The sequence below is a fragment of the Diorhabda carinulata genome, chromosome 2 (genome assembly GCF_026250575.1).
Source record: "Diorhabda carinulata isolate Delta chromosome 2, icDioCari1.1, whole genome shotgun sequence".
Classification (NCBI taxonomy): domain Eukaryota; kingdom Metazoa; phylum Arthropoda; class Insecta; order Coleoptera; family Chrysomelidae; genus Diorhabda; species Diorhabda carinulata.
Genome location: NC_079461.1, coordinates 9,386,992 through 9,412,181, shown reverse-complemented (window position 1 = coordinate 9,412,181; position 25,190 = coordinate 9,386,992). Strand labels below are relative to the sequence as shown.

General features: G+C 31.7%; 1 protein-coding gene across 2 annotated transcripts in view; it reads right to left on the bottom strand.

Moving 5' to 3' along the window:
- The window catches only part of LOC130903499 (uncharacterized), a 190,055-nt gene that overhangs the window by 17,539 nt on the left and 147,326 nt on the right, over positions 1 to 25,190 (bottom strand). Inside the window, exons 1-2 of one of the 2 annotated variants that reach the window (XM_057815629.1) lie at positions 21,793 to 21,933; positions 18,966 to 19,224 (exon numbers count right to left, since the gene is read on the bottom strand). In XM_057815629.1, coding sequence (XP_057671612.1) covers positions 18,966 to 19,224; positions 21,793 to 21,804 — 271 coding nt within the window. In that variant the 5' untranslated portion in view covers positions 21,805 to 21,933. Of the gene's footprint in view, positions 1 to 18,965; positions 19,225 to 21,792; positions 21,934 to 25,190 lie in introns of those variants that run through there. The other variant, XM_057815630.1, reaches the window with a different exon arrangement.

Here is a 25,190-nt window from a genome sequence, read left to right as displayed (position 1 = left end):
TCACATACGAAAACCGACATTACTCATCCGAATACATCTGTCGAATCATCTGTCTATGAAATTTTATTAATATAACTATTATTATTCAATTAAGTAATTATTTGTTGGCAAAAAATTTCAAAAGTTTCATGACACTACGAGAAGTAGGAGTTCTGTTGATTTTAATAATTTTGTCCAAAGTTTATCCATAAAGCTATTATACTTTGAAGTCTTAGTATGGAATTGCTTTAACATTTCAAGATATGTAATAATGTGACTTATTTTGGAGTGTGTTTCATCTTGGAGGCAAATTTACGTAATATCAAATACGAACCAATCACCTACATCAGTAGGGTTAAGAAAAGAAAAGACAAAGATTTTTAAAGTCTGGTGTAAGTCCAAGATATTGTATTTTACAAAACCAAGCTTTCTAAGATCATTATGGTTCTTACCAATCTCCTCACAAACTATTGTGATTTGACTTTTCATCTACAAATTTATTACAATTATTTTCGGATTCAAATCCAAACCGACAATTTTGTACTTAGACTTTAATAATAGAAAAGCAGTTTTATAACCGAAAGCCAACGGTATTTAATGACCATTTTCCAATATATAAATAGTAGATAACTGGAAAACATATTGTGTTCAATAATTAAATTCCCAAGTAGATTTTTTTATCTTACACAATTAGGAAATGTTTGAAACGCAGAAAAACAAAAAAAAAAGATTCTTCTTAGTTAGTGTTTAATAAAAAACTTGTTCTCGAATTGTTCTAATATTTATTTCTTCCAACATATCCGTCATCTATGAGGATGGTCTCAGAAGTAAATGGCCCAACAAAGTAAACAAAAATTTTGGAAAAAAATATATTTATTGTTTAATGTAATCTCCTTTTAGGTCCATCAAGCTTTTCAAAATAGCCATTAACTGCCGACATCACCTGATCATTGTTGGAACATCTTTGACCACTGAGTCATTTTATTCAAGCCTGGGAACAGGAAATAATCTGAGAAGGCTAAATCTGGCAAATAGGGCACATGAAGTAGTAATTAAAACTTTAGTTAATTTGAAGTAGTAATTCAAACTGTAGTTAATAATCAAACTTTGATTAATTAATTTTGGCCATTGCAATTTGTGAGCTAGTGCATTGTCGTGATGAAACATCATTTTCTTCTTAGCATAAAGCGGCCGTTTTTGCTTGATTTCTCAAACGTCGCAATAAGTTCGCATAATACTCGCCCCTAATAGTTTTTCCTTTTTCAAGATAGTTAATGAAAATCATCTCACGTACATTCCAAAAAACTAACGCCATGACCTTGCCTGCAGATGGAACGGTCTTTGGAGCTGGTTCTCCCTTTTCAGTCCTTTGTTTCAGTTGTGAAGTGACGTTTCAACCAAGGCTATGAAATGGCACAAAAAATCGGCTCTATTTCTGTGAAACATTGCCAAACACTTGATGGAAACATCTTCACGATGCTGTTTTTGTTCCATTGTGAGCAAACGCGGAACCCATCTTGCGCACAGCTTTCTCATATTCAAATTTTCAGTTGATATGCGATGTGCCCCACTTTTTTAAATGCCTACTATGTCGACGATAATCAAGTATCAAGTACCGCTTGAGGATTATCTTCAATATTTTTGGAGTCGTCATCTCATTTGGTCCAGCACTGCGATGATGGCCATTTCTACTGCATCCTTTGTAACTTTTCGTTTTACACTAGTACTTATTTGTCTGTTTAATATTTTAATGTTTCACCACTCTTTAACCTCTTTTATTTCGGACTCAGCTTTTCCTTTCCACTTTCAGTGATAAATTTGTTAGCCTTTAATAGTGCAGTAAGTCATTAAATAATGGAACTAATGATATATAATGTTTGTAATACTCTATACTACAAAAATATAGACAATTTCGTCCATCAAAATATATTCAAAATGTTTTTTGTTGTATACTGAATTCACCGACTTAGTAGATTTTTATTTCGTACAGATTAAGTACCAAAACTTTACAATTCTTTGTGATTCCAAAATTAATGAAAATAGGTGGGGTGAAAATAACTGAGGAATAATTTATACAACTGGCATAAAATTTTTTAGTGGTAACCTTCAATTATTAGTCGTAAACAATTAAATCTGAAATCTTATAGTTCTTGCATTTAAGAAATAATTTCCCAATTTTCCTAAACTAACTGAAATAATAGAGCAATTAATAAAAAAAATTAGCTAACCATTAAAAAAATTAGCAGTGTTGAATTTATTATTTATTCTCCAGTGAGCAAAATTATAAACGCATTTAATTTTATGTTGATTACAATCGCATTTAAAACCGCATTAGTGCCGCTTTCCGAATAAGATATGCGCATCTTCATCATTAGTCTTGATTGCTTTATCTTGAGCTCGACATTTACTCTGGACAATAAATAAATCTTGTATGAAGGGGTAATAAATAAAACTTCAGGCATATATGTGGGTGAATTCATGATTACGAAAACCGTGAAGTGAAGACTTCATTTTGTAGAAAATTTAAAATATAAAACATTCCTTATTTGCAAAGTTAAGGTATTAATTAAAAAAATTTTTAGGTCTTCTGCATGGCTCCTCATGTCAGGAATTGTAACAAATTTTCATAAAATTTCCAAAGCAAATTTCTTATTTTCGGAAAGGCCTTATAGTGTTAGATTTGCCGAGCAGGCGGATGTAAACTGGCAGGAAGACTTACAGCGCGAATCAAAAATCACTTGAGGTATGAAGTATTATTAGGAAGAGGAAGAGAGTTGTTGATTTGGTCTTTGACTTTGTGGAAGTTCCAGTACCTCTTTGTATACTTTTATAGTATATATTCAAAAGAAGTCTAATCACATATGCCCTCACCAATATGGGATGGGTTTCCTAGAAAGATGATTTATACTTTCATTCTTTGGCAATGTAGAGTTCTGTCTCATTGTAATTACCTAAAGGGTTTTTTGAATCAATTACTGATAAAAAGTAGAGGGAACTAAGGGATTTTGTGATGATGAGGAAATTGTTTTGGTCGCTACTTTGGTTTATATGTGTTAGGGATTGATATATAGCGAATAGTTCTGCCGAGAAACTGCTTGTATAGTTGCCACAGCTGCTCCTACACCTACGATCGATTTATTTGGATCTTTCAAAAGTTGGGATTGTATTTTGTTTATCGTGTGTTGTTAGGCTTCTGTCGCAATTTGGAATCTTCGCCAACCAGGATTCTAATTTAGAGGTGGCAATTGGGTAATTTGTTGAAGAACAGACAATTCGTTGATAGAAAGAACTCATTCTATCATAACACGGTTATGCGGCTCTCGGTTTTCTAGTGGGAAATCCCTCTAATTTATTCTAAGGAGTATTCGCTCTATCACCACTAAAAAGTATTCACCCATGGACTTAAGACTTAAACTATAGGTAAGTAAAATCCTGAAAGTGGAGTAATATGTTATAGAACCATAGTCTAATAATGATGCTAATACTGAAAGTAAGCATACAAATTTGGTGAGCTATCACCGTAAAAATTACCAAATTCATGTGACTCAAAATACATTCAAAATGTCATGGAATTTGTTGATTTTTTTGATAAGCAATTCAAATAGCGACAGAAACTTTTTGGGTTGAAAAATATTCTTCTGAAAAATTTTGGTATAACGTTTTAGGAAGTTCTTCTCCTCCTGTGGTGTGTGATCCAATCGATCCTCGACAGTTTTTTTAATGCCGGATTGTCATCAGATGAATGGTGAAGGAAAATGAACTATATAGGATAAAATAGAACATTAACGTGTAATTTTGTTTGGTCATATTATACCCTAAATAATATTTTACGTAAGCATCATAGTTTCTCTCTCTCCTTTCATAAGAGACATTACTAACGTTATGCCTTTTTTGACATCAAATACGATGTATAATGGACGAATGTGTTGCGTCACGGCATATAATAAACGTAATACTTTTTTGGCATCCTTTTTATCAGCTGCAAAATGAGCGTCTATAGCCTGACATGGTCGTCTTCTCCTAATCATGTTGATACAAATGATGGATGACAGATGACAGATGACATATGTAACAGAATACAATATCTCTGATACATGTGACATGAGACTATGGAGAGTAGACAGAAGGAAGAGTATCCCATATGAGAAAAACGTTGAAAAAGTGTCCAGTTGTATACGATAAATAACAGATACAAAATCTTCTAGAATGACACTGGTGTAGAAGGATCGAAGCTTGCGAAGTTAAAAAATATAACCTAAATGAATTATTATGAGAAATTGCGCACTTGGAGTGATTTTATTTTGTATTTTTCGACTAATAATATTTCGTGTTTCTTTTAAAATTTACCCTGATGCTAATGTGTCGCCTCCCTCATTCAACTCAACACTTCTCATGTATACAGATTGTTCTCTTTCTCTCTATCCTCCATATATATATATATATATGACTATCCAACCAAACAAAGTTACACGCTAATACCGTAATCTCTCTAGGCCATATTTTACCCCATACTGTCTTTTTTTCCGTTGCGTGTGGCGTCACTTTTGTAATGGTAGGTTACCTCTAAAATTCCTTTTTGGTCACTACAGTTCCAGAACCAGAACTGTTCCAGATTCGACTTTGTATACCTACAAACCACAATAAAAGTGATTTGATACTTCAAGAACACAATCAGATAGATTTGTAAATAAAATAACATTAAAGACAATGAGAAGTAACACCATTGGAAATATATTTTTCAACATTTTTTCTTTCACAACATTATTATTTAAATAAATTAGATTCGTTTCAAAGTGAAATTTATGCTGAATTTTTTATTATATCAAGTATTTTTACAAAAAAAATCTCCACGTGGAAATTATAGTGCTTATTTTAATTAGTTATGTGGCTTAAGTGAACTTTTCCAATCAAAATAAAACATTTAGTACTAAGTTGGAATTTCTGGAATTGTTGGTGATATTCATACTGAACACACTGCTTACTTTACCACTACACCAACACTCACAGTTACACTGTCTGGTTATCGTCTTCAGAGACTGAATGTAAACTTGGTTATCTACACGCGCGAGAAATGTAATTCTGAGTGTTGGTGTAGTGGTAATGTAAACAGTGTGTTCAGTAGAACATTTAGAACAAAAAATACATCCACTCCAAGTTTTTTTCGAAAAGGATTTGATTTATTTAATTATCTTAAAATTCAAATCATAATTGTGTTGCGATATAGTGGAATCACTAACAAACAATGAAGCTAAGTTAATCTTTAAAAAGTTGTACGAAAATCTGGGAAATCACTTTCTTCCATTATCTCAAAACAATAACCATTTTTTTACCGTGTTCAAAATATCAATGCTTCGCCTCGAATTTTGGACTTAACATATATTGGTAACTGTCAGATCTATTTTGTTACCTTATATACTCATGGAACATCAGCATTATATCAGCTCTCCGAATTATATCTTGTGACACTCTTTGGGTGGATTTCCTTTCTTTATTTGTTATTTTTCAACAGGTTGTGGACACTATTATATTCAACAACTATGAATTTTCAGTCCCTTATACTTGGTTTACACGAGTTGGGTAGAGTGGTCGAGCTATCCAGTTAGTAGATTCAGTTTTGATTTAATCTGCCCCAGTACCCGATATAACACATTTGATATCAAAAATATTGAACCATTTTAGTGTTGGCTCATTAGCCCAGATCCAAACTTATGGACTTTTTGCAACAATTATTGGTTGCAAGTTAATTACAAGTTATTGATGTTTCAATAATTCATTTATATATTGTAGAATTCACATATTCTATACAAACTTCACTGTCTCCTTTCCAGTCCACTTCATTTCTAGTTTCCAAGTTAGGTAACTAAAAACTTAAAAAAAATAATGAACCACAGGACAAACTCTTCACCTAACCTGAAAACTGAACAGAGAACTGGGAACAATTGTGGCGGAGGGGGTAATTACTGCGCCGAGCCACTCGCTTCACAACTAAACCACTTGGCTTACGCAACAACTGATCGGTTTTGCCAACTCACCGATTTGACGACATCAAGCGTGAATTAACTTGCCGACTCTACTTGACCCGTGTAAATTAGGCGTTAGAATGTGCATGCTCCGTATTTTTGCTGAAGTTAATTTTGCTAATCTATGTTCAAATGATACGTACAGAATATTTTTTAATACACAATACTTATCGAATCCTTTCATCCGTATATGATAAATCAATACAAATCAATTTTATTATCTCATCGTTGAAAATGTTATTTGAATGATAAATCCGATGACGAGATGTTATCTTGAACACGGTACGAGCTACTAGAACTTTTTCTCTTAGAAATTATTAATATTTTTTTTTTGAATTTAATAAACTATTTTGTGTCGAGAGATACATCTCTAGTACGGTAGCCAGTTTAGAATGGTGGCTGCACGCCTTAGAGCACGAGATCATGGCGAGATAGTCTTAAAAATATTAATGATTTAATAATATGCGGGATAGCTGTCTTCTTAACAGGGTCGGTTTATTAAATGACTGGTGAGATTAAGATAATCGGAGTGAAAATTTTACAATACCAGTTGTTGATAGAATGTTGTTTTTTATTTTCAGATGAAAATGTAGGAATGTTCTTCGAGACACTTTTAACTCTTTTAAAAATATTTTATTCACAATAAACGACTATTCATTTTTACAAAAAATAACTTAATGGACAAATCATCCGTGGTTTGGAATCCGCTGAGCATGTAAATATTGTTTATTGCTCTTTGGAATCGGCTGATCGTGTGGCAGTGTCGGAAATTTTTCACATTTCTATATATTTCATTGTCTTTATTGTCCAAATTGTCATTTATATTATTTCGTGAATTTAAATATCGCATTATGCCACAGTCATATAATGTTTTAAAGAATCAACGGAATTTGAAATGCCGCAATTCTTAACTAATTAATTCCAAGACTATAAATACATGAGTATTCGAATGCTCGGAAATATATTATTAATTTTGCCACAATCCCTCTATGAAAACTCTCTTAATATAGCTGGCAAAGACTTCGTTCCAATTTATATGCCTCTATCTATCTACACTCTAAAAGTAAATTTAGTAAAATTTATGGTGATATTATTCTTTATATTCGCTGTTCTATGGAGGGAGTTCAACCACATCTAAAGGATCAACGGATCAACCCGGTTCATCATAAACAACAAATTCAATTCCACTCCAGCAACTGGGAATTCAGTTGAGGGCTGCAACCATCCAGGATTTTCATACTCCCAGTCTTTAATGTATAGAAATCTGAGTTGTTTTTAATTTATAACTGTTTTTATTCATTATTCTCTTTTGGATACGTAGTTGATGCGAAGTAATTATATTTTTCAATAAATTTATTTGATCCTGAAACTTTAACTGAGGCCGAATACCAATTTCAGAAACAGCTTCCCTCCAAACCTAACACCTATTCCGATGGGGTCTTCTCAGCTGCTTTCTTTGCTTCCTACTTCCATGAGTTTAGGTGAAATTGTCTTGCTTTCGTCTTCTTTTCTTCAAGGTAGGCTTTCCTCCTTTTTTCGTCAGTGCTGACGTTTTTAATGTGAATGGGTCAGTTGGGCGAGAAAGCTCTTCCTATTCAAGATCCTCTGGCTGATATTTTCCTAGGCGTGGGCTTCTTACAGGTGTGTATCCGCACGCTGTAGATGTACACAACATGATAGCGATAAGAAGTCTTTATGAGGTTTAGCTTGGTCTTCAGTTCCAGCTTCGAACGTGTTCCGATCAGGCCTGCTAGTTTACGTGGTCTTGGAATGTCATTTCTTGGTCTAGGATGACTTCCAGATATTTGAACTTGATAGTCCGTGTGATTCCTTCTCTCGCGTTGTTCATATTGTCGCTTCACATTTTCCTCTCATTTTTCAAGAATATAGCTTCGAGAAAGAACCAAATTTGAGGCACCTGATTTAAGACAGTCATCTTAAGCTTTACGAACACATAATACTCGGACAGGGCCAGATCAGTACTGTATACTGAGTGCTTGTTCTCTGTAAAGACACATTCTTGTACAGTAGCAATAGTAGATACAGAAGCGAAGCATGTGGATGAAGCATGGTCATGAAGCAAGCGCACCCTTCGCCTGCCGCCCTTTTGTCGAGAATTTTTTGACGTAACTGCCTTAGTAAGTCAGAGGAATACTCCTCGTTCATGCTTGTATTTGATTCCTTAAATGGCTGGCCATCTTTGGTGCTCGTCTTGATCTTTCCGATGCCACTCCATGGAATCTGTTTTGAATATCGGATCATAGTAAAGTCAATGGTTCATTCATTCGTTACAATCGTTCGGATAACACTTTCTTGGTCCTCGAAGGCAAAGCTTTAATAATCGATCACAACATTCGAGGCACCCACCTTGTACTAATTTTTGACATATTTATATCCTCAGAATATTTGTTTTAAAAACGTCGGTCTGTGCTGCAATTTATTTTGTTTTTTGGCGTCGGTCACTTAGAATTTCTTCCACTAATTTAATGTTATCTGGAGTAGTCACAATCACAGGACATTCGGTACGTGGGTCATCTAATAATGATTCTTCTCTCCAGCGATTACTATATGAAGCCAAGAACTCATGGAGCGCACTTAATTATTTATACTTTACATGTTATTAAAATCAACGATCTAACTGTAATAATTTTGGTTTATGTTCAACATAACAGTTACAATGATTTAATAATAATAATAATAAACGTTATAAAACATCATTAGAAAATTCCGCCATAGTGCAGTTTTCATGATACATAAAATATTGCGATTTTTCACCGCGAGCCATCTCTGTGCTTAAATACCCAACATGGTCTTGGTGGTCGATTTTATATGCAGATTTTTTAGTATTACTAGACAATATGTCATTATTCATAAGAACAAAAGCATGGATGGTTTTCGAGTTTGTTATCTGGGTAGATAAATAATCGCACGAAACAAAGCCTTAGTGCATTCTTCCTAAAAAATCCACGTTGTATATTGAAATTAATAGGTCTTCGAAATGCTGGTTGTTTAAATTTACTACTGATTGTTTTAATTCGAATGTATAATTAGATGCTTCTACTACCTACACGTTTTTCGAGACACTCACAATATCGTTAATTGATTATGTTTTGCATAATGCTTTATATAGGGGAGTAGAATTGTTTACAAGAAACTATAATTTAGTATTCTTAAATAAACTGAAGCCTACGGAACCTCTCATTTGATGACTTCATCACTAAATAATAGAATCTACTGACTGACATCCAAAACGCATATCGAAGAGTGTAGAAAAAATAAGCTTTATAGAGGTAGTCGAAATCGAATAGAGCTATGCGTCACAGTAATACACAATTTTACGTTTGAAATAAGATCCTACTACCTATCTTAATAATTCTTTGCATCGTTGCTATTGAAATATGTGCAACTATTTTTAAGGTCAGAGCTAAAGACGTTTTCCACTACCTATTCCTATTATAACAATGATCTATTTACGTTTCTATCAACGTGGTTGATTTCCAGCCTCAAGTGATACAATAGTAATTCAAGTTTTATCAAAACTTTCAGGTTCTAAATAAATAACGTAGTGAACAATGAAGTGATCGAGTATGATAGGAATTTAGCTGCTGCTTCACTAACCAATTATCTATTTAATAATATGCAAATTCAAAGCAAAAAGAATAAGACCCAGCACTACAACATGACTACAATAAAAGGAGAAGTTGGTACTTCGTGTTCCTTTTCTTGTTCTGGACCATTGGGATGTCCTGCTTTGCTTTCACGCCTTCAACGGTCTCCGTCAATAGAAAGACAAAAAGGAATGTACATTTCTGCCTCACCGCTAAGCTGAAGGCAGCGACTACTATGAGAGAAATCACAATCCCCAGAAAAGGTGTAGTAATAATGTTAGGTTAGGTTAGGTACAATATCTTCAGAGTGTATCATTAACCATCTGGTAAACAATATATGAGAAACATTTACGTGGCCAATGTTCTACGACAGAGGTTTGATAGCAATTCATCAAATTTCCAACACAAATAATTTTCCTAAATATACCCGTATCCAAAAATATATAGCGTTACCTATGTGTGCTAAAACTCAGACTCATTGTTCCATTTTCCAGTGTGGGACTTCATATTGTTTAATTTGGCTTTTTGCTCTTTTCTTTCTTTACTTCATCTGGCATCATGGGAAATTATAATAGTTTTAGTATTCATATTCGCTTTACTTTTTTTGTATTTTTCAGCACATTTGATACCTTTTGTATAACTTTCACATACATGCATTTATTCCGATTATTAGTTTTTCTTCTACTCTTCTACTCACCAGGATTTTTCATATATCACTATTGAATCCGTCGAATGCTTTTTCAAGATCTAAAACGGTGTATCTCTCCGTCTTCTCTTATTGCTTTTACTGTTATACTTCCTGAAAATGTTTCAGGGTTGAATAAGTAAGTATAGTTTGCAACTGTTGTTCTTCTGTTTATGGTATTTCCTATTTCGTCCCTTAGTCTGTTTTCTATTATTCTCGTATATATCTTGCTGACTATACTTAGTAGTGTACGATTCCTCTATGATTTTCACAGTTTCATGTATATCCTTCCTCGTATATTGCTGTAAATATTTCCACTTGCCAATTCTTTTGTATCATATATTTTGTTCATTATTATTTTTAATGTCTCTGTTATTTCTTTTTTCACTACTTTTACCATGTTTGCTGTTGTTTTTTCTGTTCTTGGTTCCTTAATTCTATTTACTATATTGTCTCTTGTTTTTCTTTGGTGCTTATTTTATCATTTGTTGCTGCTACTCCTGCGTCTCCTTTAGTCTTTTTGTTTTCCGTCTTGTTTATAACATTTTCTTTTAAAATATTGTCTCTATCTATCCATAATATAATATTTGTTTTTATATCTTAATCGTTAATCGTTTGGTGTTTCCTTCATTTTTTTAAATTAATTCAGTCTTTTTTTGTCTTCGATCACCAATTTATTCTCTTGTTGTCTACATATTCGTCCTGCTGCATTTATTATTAAATTAGTAAATTTTGTCCACATTTTGTCTCCGTTCTTCATGTAGGTTTTTTTTCTTTCGTGTCATTCTGTCTGTTTGTTATTTTTAATCCTTTGTTCCCATTTTATCATCAACAGGAAGTGATTATTCCCAATTTTTGAAACTGTTCAGAATAAATGTTTCATGTAAATGGTACCATAAATCGATATAAATGCCGTTACCGGGCCAACAAAAATTCTAGAGTATTCCAGGGTTTACATACCCAACATAATCTTAAATTGAACAATAATTGACACATCAAGATATTTTTAAATAAGAAAATTTATCTAAATTATAACTTCAGACAAATTTTACTCTTTGATATGAACATCACAATATCACAAGAATGAAGTAAAGTATCACATTAAGACATTAAAAACTACTTAACTACGTACCATTAGCGTGTCATAGACATTTACTAAACGAAATATACTTAAAATAAAGCAATAAATCTGTTGATTGACTAAAAAGTAGCGACACTATCTGCGTCTACTAACATTTTACGTATTCAAATGTAGGTATTTTTAATTATAAATCCATATGTATATGCTGATAAAACTTCCATTTCGTATACAAACAAGAATTTTGAAATCTAGTTTCTGACAAACAAATCATGGGAAAAATAGTTGTTTCTTACAAGAATTATCGATATTTTAGGTAATTTAGATACGGAGATAACTACCGTGGCATTTAAATTGTTTTTTTTTTATTATTTTTGAATAACCTCGAAGAATTTGTTGAATCGATTGGTACTAAAGAAACGGTTTTTCTATTCAATAATTGTCACTTTTGAAGGACCTCCCAAAGTTGAATAATTATAGACGTGTACAGTAAACATGAACATCATGTATTAACAGATTACACTAATGCACATAATATTATATTAGATAATTGAAATCATTTGATTACGGAATTTCTTCACAACACACCTTATAATTATTGAAAATATTTCTTCACTGTTATTAAATGAATAAACAATAAATATTTTTGTATAAATATTTATATAAACATAAACTACGTATAGAAACCACGTATTCCTCGAAATATTTATATCATATCATATTAAGTGATATTACCGTACATTAACAACTCGGATTTATTAATTTATGGATCACCCACCAAATTAATTAATTTGAATTTTGTTTAAAACATTTTTGTACTTAAATTTCAAGATTGGAAAAAGAAACAATTATAACTTCAAACTATTGATAGTTTTTTCAAAATTTATAAATTAATACATTGTTCGGGAGTGAGTTGATAACGTGAAAATAATGCTGTGACATAAAAAAATTCTTATAGGCCTTTAAAGTTGCGAAATTAGAACTTATATTCAAGTATTTTGTATAAGTTATGCATTCCATCATTATGAATAAATACGAACGGCACTCATGCCAATTAAAAAATGAAAAGTAATGTTTACTTCCCGTATCAAATTCGGTAAACATCTAACAAACCGTTAGTCCACGTGGACTGATCATTTCCACTGTTTACCAATGAAAACATCGAATCGTAAACATAAATGCATTTCTATTGTCCGAAGCTGTCGTAAGGCGTATGTACACCATTTAAAAATTATATTATTATTAATATATAAAAGTATTCCTGCTAACAGTCTGCGATAAGCAGTGGTGTGGCTAGGTGAGATTTATTTAATTCATAAATTTCTTTAAATAAATAGAAATATGGCGTTCTTTAGACCATGGGCGGGTGGAGGCAGTGTGGTGAATATAGACACGTATGAATGAATGTCATTTTAAATATATTCGACTGTTTAAAAAAGGAAAATAATTAGAAAAACCGAAAAACATCTAAAGAAAAAAATGTTACTTTTATACGTTTATATATTTATAAATAAACATTTGTACTACATACTATCGAAGATCATTACTAACAAAATTCAATTCTATGTAAGCTTCTGTTATTTGACAACCAATGCGGAGAAGGTAGACTGATTACTATTGGAATATATTTTGGAAAAATATATAATAAATCATACTCATGAAATGTCACTCTAATCATTCATATTAGTTGTGCGAGAGACACTATAATATATTCTAAAAAATCAAATACAGGGTATTTCCATTTTTATTATCTCATATTTTATCTACGTATAACGACGACGAGGGCATTATTAATCCTAAAGACAAGTGCAGGCGTTATAGAATGTAAGAGCCCGCATAAGAACAATTAATTGGAATCATAAAATTAACTTAAATATATACGACGAATTGATACAACATAAAAAATATTATGTCTCTATTGTTTGGTTCATCCCTGATCCCGCCTTAAAACAGAAAATCGAAGGCCAAAAATCGGTCGATTCATTAATATAATAAATTATAATATCCGCCCAATCCCGCTATCCTTTAATAAATCTACTCAAACATCTTAATCCACGGTGTTAGAAAATTTGTAACGGACACCAAGTAAAAGAATTGATGTTGTGATGTTTTGAGCTGCAATAATTTGTTAATTAATTAGGCAGGGGCCATTAGAAAAAGCGACTTTATAACGTGCTGCTTCGAGGAATTGTGTTAATGGTGCCGTAGACGTGTATTTTGGTATGTTTGTGGCCCCATGGCGTGTCGGAAGGGAAAAAAGTATCATGGAATTCCAGATTATACGTGTGGGAGTTTGATTGTTCATTGGTTCCTCGAGGATTAATACGATGTATTTTTATTATAAATAAATAATTGAATATAGAATATGAGGAAATAATACAATGCGTTTTGTCGGAATTATAAGCAATGTTATTTGATACACTTTCAATTAACTAAAAACGAAATTAGTAAGTTACATTAAATTCTTATATAATTAAGTTTGAAATACTGATTTTGTCTTTTCATAATCAGATTCTTGGCTAATCTAATGATTCAAAGTACCTCACTTAATCTATTGTTGTTATTTGTAATACGTAGCAAGCACTCCACGTCCGTTATTTCGAATGTTACATTATATCGTCTCCAATTTATACTTAATAATTGGTAGCAAAACTCAGCATTGCATTTAAATGGTCCGAAGCGAAAGCGATTAAAATGATTTTAGGTACTATTTTAAAATTACCCCGTTTAACAAGCAAATTGCCTCCCTTTGGGGCGTGGACCCCACGTTGATTTGATGTAATTTAATAAAAACCAATAAACTGTCCCAAATAAAAATAAGTTTGACGCGGTTTTCCACATTAGTGAATGTTCTTCAGGGACATAAACATAGAAAATAGTTTGTTTTCAAATTTATACCTTCTGTATGATTATAATATAATATTTCTACTTTTGATTAGTACTAATTATTAAGTATACTGCAACGTATTTTGTAAATTCAAATTTTCTTAACTTAATAGGATTATACGTTTATATATCTGTATATAATTTTTGCTGTCTAACTTTATTGGACAGCAAAATTGGAAAAGTGTTCCTTGTATAATCCATAGTACATCAAGGAAAACGGTATTAATAGCTCTTAACGAATAATTGCATTTAATACTCTACTACCCTCTAGTGCTCAATTTTCTCTATCTAATTAAAGTAAAACCGGTTCGTCTTATTCAAACCTCAGGCATCAACTAATTTAAATTATTCTGATGTCTCAATTTTCATTAGTTGTCATTATATTAATTTTGTAACCACTTTGACGTAGCTGCGTTTTTTTTCTTGAATATTATTATGATTTGTACGGTTTTTTAGACAGGTGTGATTTCATTTACCCGACAAAAATGAAATTGAGCCACATTCGTTTGATGTTCATTACAAAGAAAAGGTTGAAGTATCTTTATTTATAATTGTTTTAACACATATTTTTGTAAGAGTATTTTAATAATTATTTATACTGTCTCTAGTGGGCAAACGGTGAATATCAATTACCGCTACCATCTAAAATTATCCAACTGTATAGGTAATCACAGGTAATCACAACAGAGTTATACATGGAGAATTAGGTCAACTTTAGTTAAGGTTTCTGGTACCTAGATTTTGCATTTTTTGATATATTCCATTTTTTGTGTTAATTCGAGGTACCTACTATTATAGCTCCTAAACTACAGATATTTTTTATAGAAGATTCTTGTAGAGAAGGATATTTACAAAAAAAGTTTCCATCATGTTTGTAAAAAATGTATTTATTGGAAATGGACTTTAAAAAATTTAGAAAAACTTGGACAACTGTTAACTTAAAAAAAATTATTACGAACAAAGTATTTTTATTTTTAGAACTTCAAAACAGAAAAATTTTACCACAATTATTAAAATATCCTTTTAGTTTAGAACGATGTAGAAAGCAGAGAGACGAAAATTATGTTAATTAACAATCCTTCATTTCCTTGAAAATGGTGTCAAATAAAAAATTTCAAAGCAGATAAACTGAGATTTAGATTAAAACATATGTTTTCTTCCGGATTTTCCAATTTACTTATTAATTATTTTTTTTATATTGATGCTGCTTTTCGAGGCAGTGATGCAAGCTAAAAATGGTGCGGGAAGGGTTACTTTCAGCGGTAAATTAAAATTGTAAATAATGAAGTTCCGAGTTCCGAGAAAAAAAACTTTTTTCTTCCCTTTTAAGATTTTTTTCAAATATTGATAGCTTACAAAATATAAACACAATTTTTTAAGATGTTTGTTTATAACGTTTGGAATATTTTATGGGCTGATTAACTATTTACGCACAATAATCTAGACGTTATTCCGATTTAAATGAGTTAATTCGCATAATTTTAGTCGAAATAACATCGATTTGACTTGTACACATAATAGAGGGTTCAAATATTGGAGGCCACTTTGGCCAAATGCAAAAATCTATTACTTCATATTATTACAAATATCAAACTGCCTGAAAATAATCGTTTATGGCATATATTTTAAGTTTTACAGAAATATTTAAATGATTAAATGAAATTAATAACTGATCCACAATTTTTCATATATAAATTGTTTGAATTGAAAATATTTTGCAATAAAACTAGTTTTTTTTTTCATATTTATTTTCGATGATTTCTGTCAATTCTAAACGAACTTAAATTTCGAATTTTAATGGTTTATATGATGATATATTAGCATCCATAAAGTTTTCTAGTTTTCTAATTTAACACCATCCTAACTTGATTTTTGAATTGTTTGTAGGAACAAACGTTTTATTTTTGAGCTCGCTTAGTAAATTTAGATTTTTAATAAATACCCCTTTCATGTAGGAAAGCAGTTATTTTGTTAATAAATTTGTTAGTATATTTCAGTCATCACTATTAAATGTGATAGCTGATGCTTTACGGAATAATCTAAATTCAGCAGATGTTTTCGTAACAAGCTCAGTAACTTGCAAAGCAAGTTTTCCAATTTATTATTCAAATAAAGTCTAATTGACTTCTGAAATCCGCTGTTTTGAAACCTGACAGCTATTACTTCTAGCCAATTTCATGGTGTTAGTTTTTTGATGGCAGCAGAGTCATTTATTTTTTTATTTCATTACAATATTGACCAGGTCTCTTATCTAACCAACTAAAAAAATTTTTTTCATTAGACTTAATTAAAGTTTGCGTGCTAACGTGATGCAAATGAAATGAACGACTTCATTTCTTGAAGATCGTATTAAACGTACCCATAAAATGGATAAATCTGCATTCACTTAATGAAACTGGTATTCGTTCAAGAGTGACATTGTAATATAGAAGTTAAGAGTCAATATGAAGTCCAGCTTGTTTAACTCGAGTTTTTTATAATGCACATGTAACTTGACAGGTTGTTAAAAAATGTGAGTATTTAAAATGTAGATTTTGACTACTACGGTTGATTAGTGTTAGTGAACTACAAATTGTTTTAATATTTCCTAGAGGAAGAACACCGCAAAAAGTTATCACTAAACTGAAATGTCACAGCTTCTAATGTGGAGTGACGTCACTGGTAGAATTTAGAATTTTAAATAACGGGGAATCGCATTATCTACACATTCATCACATCCGGCCCATAACAAGAAAAATAATAAATTTTACATAGAGGAGTTCTCTTCATCACATGACTGTATAGAGAAAAGTAACCTCAGAAGATATCTTAATTCGGATTAATACCTTGGTAAAATGTATCAGTTATAGTCAGAATAGGCAAAACATCCCGTGACATTACCCGAAAACTTACATCAAAGGAAGGAACGAGAGTGCTAGGGATGGTATAAATATGATATCGTTTTGAACACAGAGATTTGGTACTACAAGAGACGTTTAGGACGTATTGCATCAGGTAAAAAAGTTCTAAAAGATGCTAGTAAGGAAATTCCTTCAAAGTTATCGAATTAAAAACTTCTAATCCTCAACAAGATTCATTTTGTCATAGTAGAGCTCAAACGACCACTCAGTCAAGTTGTTTCTGATATCTCGTATCGAGTTTTGCTGGAGACTGATTACGGTGACTTGTGTCTATCATTTTCATAATTAAAAATCGGTCTAAGTTATTTCGCTGGAGACGAGAATCATTTGAAGATGACCCACATGTCCTCGAATATTGAATTGGTGGAAGAAACTGATCAAAGTGAGCTCCGCCTAAAAAGCAAAGAAGTTGCAGCACAGACCAGTATTTGGAAAACAAGTATTCTAAGGATCCTATATGGCCATTTGAATATGACAAATATTAGACTTGAACGCTCTGAGCAATTTTTAGAGTTGTGCCGCGAGAACCAAGATAGTGTAATCCTATCAATTGTAACGGAGGATCAAACTATGGTCTTTTACCATGATCCGATATTCAAGAGAGATTCCATGGAGTGGCATCGGAAAGGAGATTCTGTGTCAAAAAAGCAAAGCTCACGAGAAGCACTAAAAAAGTGATGGCTACAATATTTTGGGGCTGCTAGAGTATCTTTTTTACTGACTTCAAGAAACAGAAGATAGCGTTGAATGCGGTATATTACTCTGACTTACTAAGGCAGTTGCGTCAAAAAATTACCGAGAAAAGGCGCAGCAAACTCAGCCGAGGTGTGAGCTTGCTTTACGACAATGCTCCAGCCCACATCCACCCCTCATATAGGCCAGAACTGGCCACATCCGATTATTTTTTGTTCGCAAAGCTGAAAACCGAGTTAACAGTTGAAAGGTTTAACAGCGATGATGAAATTAAACACGCGATGTACGCTTCAATCTAAAGATTTTAATAGTGGCTTTAGTCATAGGGGTTCGGTGTAAATGAAGAGGGGATATATTCAAAAATAGTCGCAGTATTTTTTAGTTATGACCTTTCTTTCTATGTCAGGCTTAGTACTCAGTACTTAGTACTCATAGTACACTACGTTGATGGCTCAGTTGATGCTTAATATATTTGAAAAATTTTTTATTATATTTTTTTCATCTATGTAGTTTGTAGTTGAAAATATTTTTAATATCTATATAACACACCAGAAACTGCAAATATGAAAACTGCAATGTAGACTAATCAACATTTGTATAACGATATTAAATCCTTGACATTGACATTTGGTCAAAAATTTATAACTAATAAAGGCTTCTTAACACACTATAGATATTGGAAATCGAGATGATCTGAAATAGATGTTTCCAAGTGAACGAAATTTTCCCATTTTCTTGTAAGTAACGGATTGAAGTAACGGGATAATGGCTTTTGGAGAAACAATCAGTGATAAAAAGAGAAGAACTTGCTATTTCGAGCTCCAGGAAGATGAGGATGCAATACATTGTGTATGCGCAGAGATAGCAAGTATCCTTGCTACGGTATATAGTTCAAAGGAGAATTAACCTCCAATGCAAGATAAAATGAATCTTTTGATTTAGATAATTTGCCTTGCAGAACTTTTAAAAAATAAAATCTTTCCGATTTGAGCATATTTATTTCGTATTTATCACTCACAGAAGTGACTAATAACATCATAAATATGGTGAATCTGTCTACAATATCCGATCTAAGATCTACTGATCCAACATATATAAAGAATATGATGTCCTTACCTTTAGAAGCATCTACATTGAAACCCCCACCTTGATACTGGAATGACCATGAACAGAGATCACACGTTGTAAGTCCATCGGGGGTAGCAGTTTCATCTAGGAAAAGAGGTCTTGGTGGCGGCGGTACAAAGTTTCCCGAAAAGAATCCTCCTTCGCTTGCGTCGAGCGGTATTGGTGAATCGTCTTCTAGGATATCGGACCATACCTCATTACTCTGGTCTGTGGCGTTTATTACTTTTGTTGATACCGAGGATGGTACCTGAAAACAGATTTTTGAGTTAGTTAATTATAATATAACGTCCTGAAAAATTCCACTGCTGAGAAACGGACTAGTAAACTACCGACGTTCTAGACTAATTGGTCAGCTATTTGTGAAAAAAGTTATTATGAAATGTATTGTTTTAATAAAAATTAACCTTAAAGCAAACAGTATGATACATCCTTACTAATAAGTTCAAAGGAAGTTTTTACCAACTATGTAATGAATGTGATTGTTGTGGCATTGTATGAATTATATCTCTATACAGAAACAGAAAATAACTACAAGAAACTCATACAGATTAAGATCAGCGTAATAAAGAAAAAAACTGATTTAAATAACTTTAGTGTAAAATATGCATATCCTTATTTTTCATTTATTACAAAGAGTGCACTTTGGTATTCCAGTGCCAAAATTTTGAAGCAATCACATTCTTAACTAATATATACGAGGGGTTACTATTAAATAACATGAATAAAGCTAAGGAATATTAAATTTTGAATTTATATTTTTTCTCTTTCAATATTGGGTATATGGAAAGAGAAAGAGTATATATTTCATGTGAACCTTCCTTTGGTTCAACCAGTCCTGGAAGTATTCGTCTCGAAGTTCATTCTTTATATTTTATAGCTTCAACTGACCCAAATTTTGTTCTTTCTAATGTAGATTCCACCATAGAAAACAGATGAAATTGCTTGGCGTAAGATCAGATAAATAAGTCGGATGATAACACTAGGATGCTTAATTTGACAAGAAATGTCTTAACAGACAACATATGGCTCATACGTGAGGATACTTTCGACTCGTATGGTTTCAACAAGCGCCCGAATACTTAACTGACATTAACATATAAACTGTTGATTGGTATGAATTAATCTTTTCAATAAAAACATTTGGAAAATATTTTACGGAATAACGATCACAGTACGCAAGAAAATAGTCTTATACAATATAAACGTGTTGTTTCATTCAATTTAACCGTAACATAACCTAAAAATGATGAAATTTAGCATACTTATTTGTAGCCTAATCTTAATAGATGTAGTTTCATAACATCCATTAGTTGATGTTTTTGAATCCATATAGCTTCAAGGTAATGATATTAAATCACAATTTAGAGAACCTTTTTAACCAATCTGATTGGCGGCAAAAGACGTCCTTACTTTACCTTTTAATCAGAGCATCCAAAATGCGTCTCATGTGATTAAAATGTGATTTTCTTGATATTTCTATAAAATTAAGTTCACAATTCACTCAGACTTCGCATTCTATCTCTACATGTCAACAATATCAAATTAACAAACTGATCGTTTCAATTGAGTTGTACATAGAAATTGTTAAAGTTGAGAATAAATATTTATCAAAAAGCAGGCAAAAACTTTTTTCCCTTTTTGTAACTTAGGATTGAACTTATTTTATGTTTTCTGAAAACATAAATTTCAGGAAACATTAACTGTAAGTTGCGTTATGCGTTATTCTGAATTAAACATACGTTGCATTTAAAAAAGTTGGGTAGATTAGCGGCTGAGGGTTAAGGAAAGAAAATCATTTTATTATACACACACACACACACATAAAATCAATTTATTTAATGAGTGGATGAAGAATACAGAAGAATTTTACATTATACTATATATCTTCTCAAGATATAGATGTACTCGTACAATCAAAAATTTGTTCAACCGGAATTTTTGACAAACGCACGAAAAATTTACTGTTGTAAAAGTGGTTGCACTGGATATTGGTCTATTACGAAGCGTAAGGAACAGCCGGGACCGTGTAACCTCGATTTTTAGTTTACTTATAGCTTTTTGTGACAAAAGGATATACCAGTACCTGTTCCGAAATGCTTCATTATTTATTTTTGAACTCAATTTGAAAAACCGATGCAGTATTTTACGCGATACAGCAGAAAAAATTAGTGTAGTGTATGATAAAGACTATCTAGAAACTGTATATTGATAATGAATTTTTTTAAACCAAAATTCCGGTTTATATTTGAGCCACCCTCGTGAGTTATAGTTGTAGTTTATTCAAAACGTAACAACCATATTCCACTCTTTATTCCAACGCATTCTTGAAGCTTAGAAAATAACAAACTCGCGAAATAGAGGTGTTCAAGCAAATGAAAAAAAAGGTTCCTTGTAGTATTGGCAGTCTTAAACACAAGAGTTTCACCGGCTTTCTAGAAAAACGCTATTGGCCAGTTTATCTATAAAAAATGAGTTTTGGACTATCAGATTATTATTTCCGGTAAATATCATTATTGTTAATTGATGTATTCTTGAAGACTTTTCGGTTAAAATTCCTCGTCGCAATTGTCAATCATATAAATAATAAATCATTATACATAATAAGAAAACAAAATATATTGAGATAAAAATTGTTACGGGGTTACTCATATTGACACAGGCAATCAAAAAATTTCACTTACAGTCAAAGTTTGTTCATTAAAAACAACTTAACACCCTCCAATTATTTAGGATTATTTTGGAAACACCCTATATAACATTAAATATTGTTGTATTGTATTGTATAATGGCTTCGGTCTAATAAAGTAGTACAAACCTGTTCGATCATATTTAAAGTTCACATTTCACGGCTTGCACGATTTTTTTTACAGAATCTAGTTACTTTTACTAATGAAAGATGTTAATGAAAAATATTAAATTAAGGAGCTTACTTCTGTTAGAAATTAACTGAAACTGCGTTATATGAATTTGTATATATCACATACGTGAGATATGTGATATTAAATTTAAAACGTGCCTTAAAAAGAGTAATAAAATAATATGATATGGTCTTCTATTTCCTTTTTTTGCTTAGATGTGATACCGAGAAAATATTGATAAAATGAAACAGTGTCGACAAAAAAACTATAAGTGATTAATGAGACGCTATTTATTCAATAAAATAGAAACATGTTCATTAGTGTGTCCTTATAGGGACTAAACAAGCATTTTTCTATCATTAAGTCATATACCCTCTTATTGTGTTATCCGTTTATGTACTAAATTCCAACTTCCTTCATTCATTTTGACCCATGTCAATGGTCAAAGAAGCCTATTATTAATGGTGTTTATTTCAAATCGATAGGATTAGAATCAACAAATTTGCAAAGTTTGGATATATTTTATATCACCCGAGATACCTTCTAAATAGAAACTACGTCATCAGGGTCGATTGTGTAGGAGAGTGGCCGACCTGTTTGCCAAAATGCTACTGACTGGAGTGTTATTTTGACGATAAAATTGATTTGTTGATAAAAATGGAGCAGGGTTTATTTCCTGGTTCTTCAGACAACTTGCTCCAAATAAATTCCCTTGCAATAACTTGTTATTTTACCACAAATAACGATTTTATGATTGTTAAAATCCGCGGGATGAAACGGAAGAAAAGACAGGTCGATAGAATGACATATTCATATTATGTACATGCATCCTCTTAATTTTGAGATACCAAGTGTTGATGTTTAAACTAATATATTACATTTAATTTGTAGCACATTCGACTTCGATGTTGTTAGACTTTTGGTTGGCACTCTTCTTCCAGTTCCCTCTGAATTCTTTAACTTGTTCAACCAAAAGATATTGATTAGCTAAATAATAGATAATCCTGAATATTTTTCTTATTGAAATTTGACAGAATGATTGCACCAAATTAGAATCTAAAGTTTGAAAACAAAAGAAATAATATAACATATTTAGCATCTTGTAGTGATCGTGACGCTATATAAGACAGACATCTCTGTATTTGGAAAATAGATTGAAAGGTTATTACTAATATACATTCATATATAAAAATTCTTGAAAATGATAAATAATACTTAACCAGTTTATAAATTTCAATGCAACTATGAATAATTTAATTGATGGCTGCGGCTTATGTTTGAGATACGACAATTAAGGACCAAAATATTCTTTGTGGTAGAAATATTGAATGAATATTTCTATAAGCGTCAATTTGAATATCGAATTTCAAAATTTTTACAAGAATTAATACAATTCAAACCCACCGAAAATCTTAATTAATTATTACTCAGACGATAAATACATAAGCTCGGAAAATATATTAAAGTTAGTCCACTTTGATGTTTCATTGCCACGTTCCCAATAAGAAACCGCTCTATATATATATTGAAACAAATTGAATCAATGTCATGGTAGTCAAATGCCAAGTAATTGGATATTTTACTGATTTGATCAATAAAGTTCGTCCAATTATTTATTACTCCACGTAATATGATCGAAAAGTATTATTTATTAACATTGGTTTGGAGACTGTCAGTAATTGTTTGCAGATTCTTTGCGAGAACAAACCTAAGATCACGAACGTAAATCACATTTAAGTATAACATTAGTACAAAATTTAATGATAATATGAATTCTCTCAAATTAAGCAATTAGATTTACAATATTAGTTGATCAATATTTATTGTATTTGTATAAAATTCAATAAGTCATAATCATCCAAATATCTGCCAATTATTTTTAGTTGATGCGGTAAACGCTTTAAACAACGTAGTTCATTTTACAAACTATCAGGTGACCCTCATAGATTAAAAGGTAGCTTCAGCGGTGCTTTCGGCGTTCTTATCTTTTGATCATAAATAGGATGTCAATAAAATTAAAAATTCATCTTATTAGACGCACTAAAGATGAAAAAGAAGAACACCACAATAAAAAATGAAATAACTTAGTAAGTACCTATAGTAATTTTTTGTACAAGATCAAATGAATCTCCAAGTAATAAGACGTAACATAAATCATATCTGCCGTGATCAATCATGTTGCCCAACGAAAGATAATAACTTAATTTGTCTTCTTTTGGGTATCTATCACTGGCGTACCATGAACTTTTTCACATGTTTCGACATTCATGATATAATTCTATTTATTTAGGTATATATTTTCTATATTACTTTAGCTTTAGATTTGTTTCGAAGTCAGAAGAAGAGAAATTATTGTTTTTCTTGCTTCTATGCCACGACGAATATTGAATTACATCTTTTAAGCACGTAGCGACCTTTTTGCAAATATAAGACTTTAATTATACAGACAAAAGAGGAACTATTAAAATAAGAGTTACAGTACATAGTGCTTCCAATGGTTGATATTTTCCTTTTTTTTACTAGAATTCCAAAGAATAGGCAGATTAAGGACTAGAAATGAACCGAAATGAGTAAGTCTCTGACTGGGGTAGGCAGATATAGATTACCATTCATTATTCTATCGATAATGGTTTCAAAGTGGAAACCGAAACATCGAGAAATTCCTTTACCTTTACGAATATTCTTATAAAACAAATTTCACTGTGTAAATACAAAAGACAAAGTTAAGTTTTATTATTGATCGAATAATTTCGTTATTTCTATGATCCGCGTTACTTTTCGTTATAAAACATATTTTAAATTTTCTATCATCTATCATTTCTTGACGTATACCCCGCTGTACTACACATACATTTTACAGATCGTGATCGAGTGAGAGAACCATCTTACAGTCGGTCAGCGACGAGATGAAAACAATGGACCGCGTTGTGATAAACTGCTGAAGATCTCCCAAGTTTTCACTTCAACATGAATTCTTAACTGACTTCTCCGCTCGATAGGTGATATTCCACTAAGTGATTCAACTGACACATATTTAGATCAGGAGAGAAGATTGAAATCTGTTTATAGTGATTTACTCATTGTCTTATATTTATCGCCATTCGTAAATTTATACTCATTGCGGTAAATATTTATTATGTCGTACAATTTAGTTATCAGAGAAAATTATTTGTTTGAAAATATGTAACATTTATGAATTATTGGTAATAGGAAATATTGAACGTACCAGGTGTTTATAAATGCATATCGGAGTTTTAAGGTTTTATAATATTTATTACATCAGACTTACATTTATATAAGAAAATGCCGAATGAAAGAGCAATCCAATCAGTTCAATCTAAAAACTTATAAATAT